At 40.4% G+C, this 2,249-nt stretch overlaps 1 protein-coding gene across 1 annotated transcript in view; it reads left to right on the forward strand.

Annotated features, from left to right (window-relative positions):
* The window catches only part of LOC106533159 (sodium/hydrogen exchanger 2), a 9,615-nt gene extending 7,926 nt beyond the window's left edge, over positions 1–1,689 (forward strand). Inside the window, exon 13 of the mRNA XM_014029399.1 lies at positions 1,388–1,689. Coding sequence (XP_013884853.1) covers positions 1,388–1,557 — 170 coding nt within the window. The 3' untranslated portion in view covers positions 1,558–1,689. The remainder of the gene's footprint in view (positions 1–1,387) is intronic.
* The last annotated feature ends 560 nt before the right edge of the window (positions 1,690–2,249 follow it).

The raw sequence follows: 2,249 nt of genomic DNA on the forward strand, positions 1-2,249 counted from the left end.
CTCAAGTAAAGTACAGATACCCAAAAATTCTACTTAAGCACAGTAAAAAAGTATTTGTACTTAGTTATTTTCAAGTCTGTTAAGTTGTAAATAAAACATTTATTTGCCGTTACAAACCCCTCTCTCAAACTGGGATGGAGCGGTCTGGAAGTTGGAGGAGTTGAGGTGTGAAGGGCCACGTTTGGATTTAAAGAAACAGCCTCAAAATGAGCTGAAATGAGACAGTTCAGTAAAGGGGTGAAAGAGGGGCTTGTCTCCAAAGGACAAATTGTCACAGTCTGTCTTTTCTGCCTTCGTTTTCTAGTGTTTCTGTGTTCCCCTGTGTATCTCCCCTGCTGTCATTCCTCCAGCCCCGCCCAAGCTCACCTGTTTCCTCTTGTGTCTCCTCCAGGTGTTTCAGTTTCTTGTTGTCTGATTTAATTCTCCCTTTACATTCTGTGTCCTCTCTTCAGTGTTTGTCCGTTCATTGTGCTGTTTTCAGCTCGTGTGGTGTTCTCCTCCGTGTTCTTGTTCTCCTAAGATCAGCTTGTAAGTTTTTTGAGCTTCCTTGCCAGCCTTTTTGTTTGTTTAAATAAATCTTTTGTCACTTTCTGGATTTTTTGCCTGCGCCCTGGGTCATTCTGCCTGCAACCTCACACAAATGCTTCCATCTTTTGCCCCGATTTGAGGGACAGGTCCGATGTATCCTTCATGTCCCATAATGCATTGCGGGCAGATCAGAGATTTTTTTTCTGCTGGTAATGGCGGACAAAGCGAGAGAAAAGAGAACAGACAGAAAAAATTTTTGGCGGTATAAAAATTAAAGTTTCAAGCGGCTGTGTTGTTAATGCTTTTGCCATTTGTATTTGCATATTTTTAAATATTGATCTTGTCTGAAATAAAACGCGCTGTTATAGCGAAACAAATGTGCAGTTCTTTAAATATTGCCTTCAAGCTAATGTTGTTTTGCGATATTTAAAATACTAATATATTGGTATTTTTTTAATTTCAATCTAATTCTGTTTCTGTTTACACCATCCACTTTTTCCACTCTACCAAAGACCCGGCCCACATAGACCGGGTAGGTCAGGTCCTTCGGAGGACCCAACCTCTGAATTTGGACATAGCCAAATGTCCAAATGTGTTTTCTGAGGTTCATTAACTATGGCAGCCATTTTTACTTGTGTGATTCAGGTCGACTCCTGAAGATAATCAGTTGTAGAAGGACACTGCAAAACAGACAAACTCATTAACACCAACTGAGAACTGTATTATTGCTGACTTTACATGGTTGTGGGTGACAATAAAGCTTTCAAACATACAATAAGCCAATAAAGACTGAAAATAAGAGCATAGAAACACATTATCACACTCTTCCACATTAAAGTGTCTTCTCCACTCCTGGCAGTGTGCTCCATTAGCCCAAGGCTGCAAGACTCTTCGGCCTCAAATCAGACCCATCCTGTGGATTCAAAAGAGACTGAAGAGGGCCAGGTTTCTCCCCAGCAGCAATCACCCGCAGAGAGAGTTCTGAAGAAACAACTCAGCTTTGTTTTGGAGAATGAGAAACAGCAATGAAGACAAAGCATGGTGTGAATCAGTGCTTTTATTTGAGCCATAGATTTTTCAGACAAAAAGCTCTGTAACCTGGATGAAGTGGTTGTGTCATCTTGAGTGTTTGCTGTTATACAATAAAGCTTTCTGAATAGGCTTGTGGGAAGTGTAAGGGTCATTTACATCTTCAGTCTAATTMATTTTCAAAGTGGTGATCCAAGGGTAAAATACCTTGCAGTCATAAAAACTCCTACCCACTGCAGGCTTTTAGGTTTGGAGAGGGTTCCCGCACAGTCAGTTTAACCCCTCCCCACCAACACCCTCGACTGGAGCAAGGTGTTGGGGGGGGGGGGGGGGGGTTAGACTTCCTGAACCTAATTAAACAGTTGCTTCTGGGAACTTTAAATTATTTAGTACAAACAATACAAAGCAATACAACTACAAAAACTGCATCTCTGTTTGGATATATCATTTAAGTCTCTAGCGAGATTCTCAACATGGGAAATTCTCCCCACCACCTTTAAAGGGTGTAAAGTATGTGTTTCTCAGGCATACAATTAAATACTATACCATAATAAAGTATCTTTGTCACCTTTAGCTGTTACTAAAATGCTGTTTTTATGTTTAAATGGAAAATAAACTTATTGTTGTGGAATACTTATATCTGTATCACCTTGACACTGACCACTTGTTCCTGTTCCTGAAGATATGAACAC

The sequence above is a fragment of the Austrofundulus limnaeus genome, unplaced genomic scaffold (assembly GCF_001266775.1).
Source record: "Austrofundulus limnaeus strain Quisiro unplaced genomic scaffold, Austrofundulus_limnaeus-1.0 Scaffold896, whole genome shotgun sequence".
Lineage (NCBI taxonomy): Eukaryota > Metazoa > Chordata > Actinopteri > Cyprinodontiformes > Rivulidae > Austrofundulus > Austrofundulus limnaeus.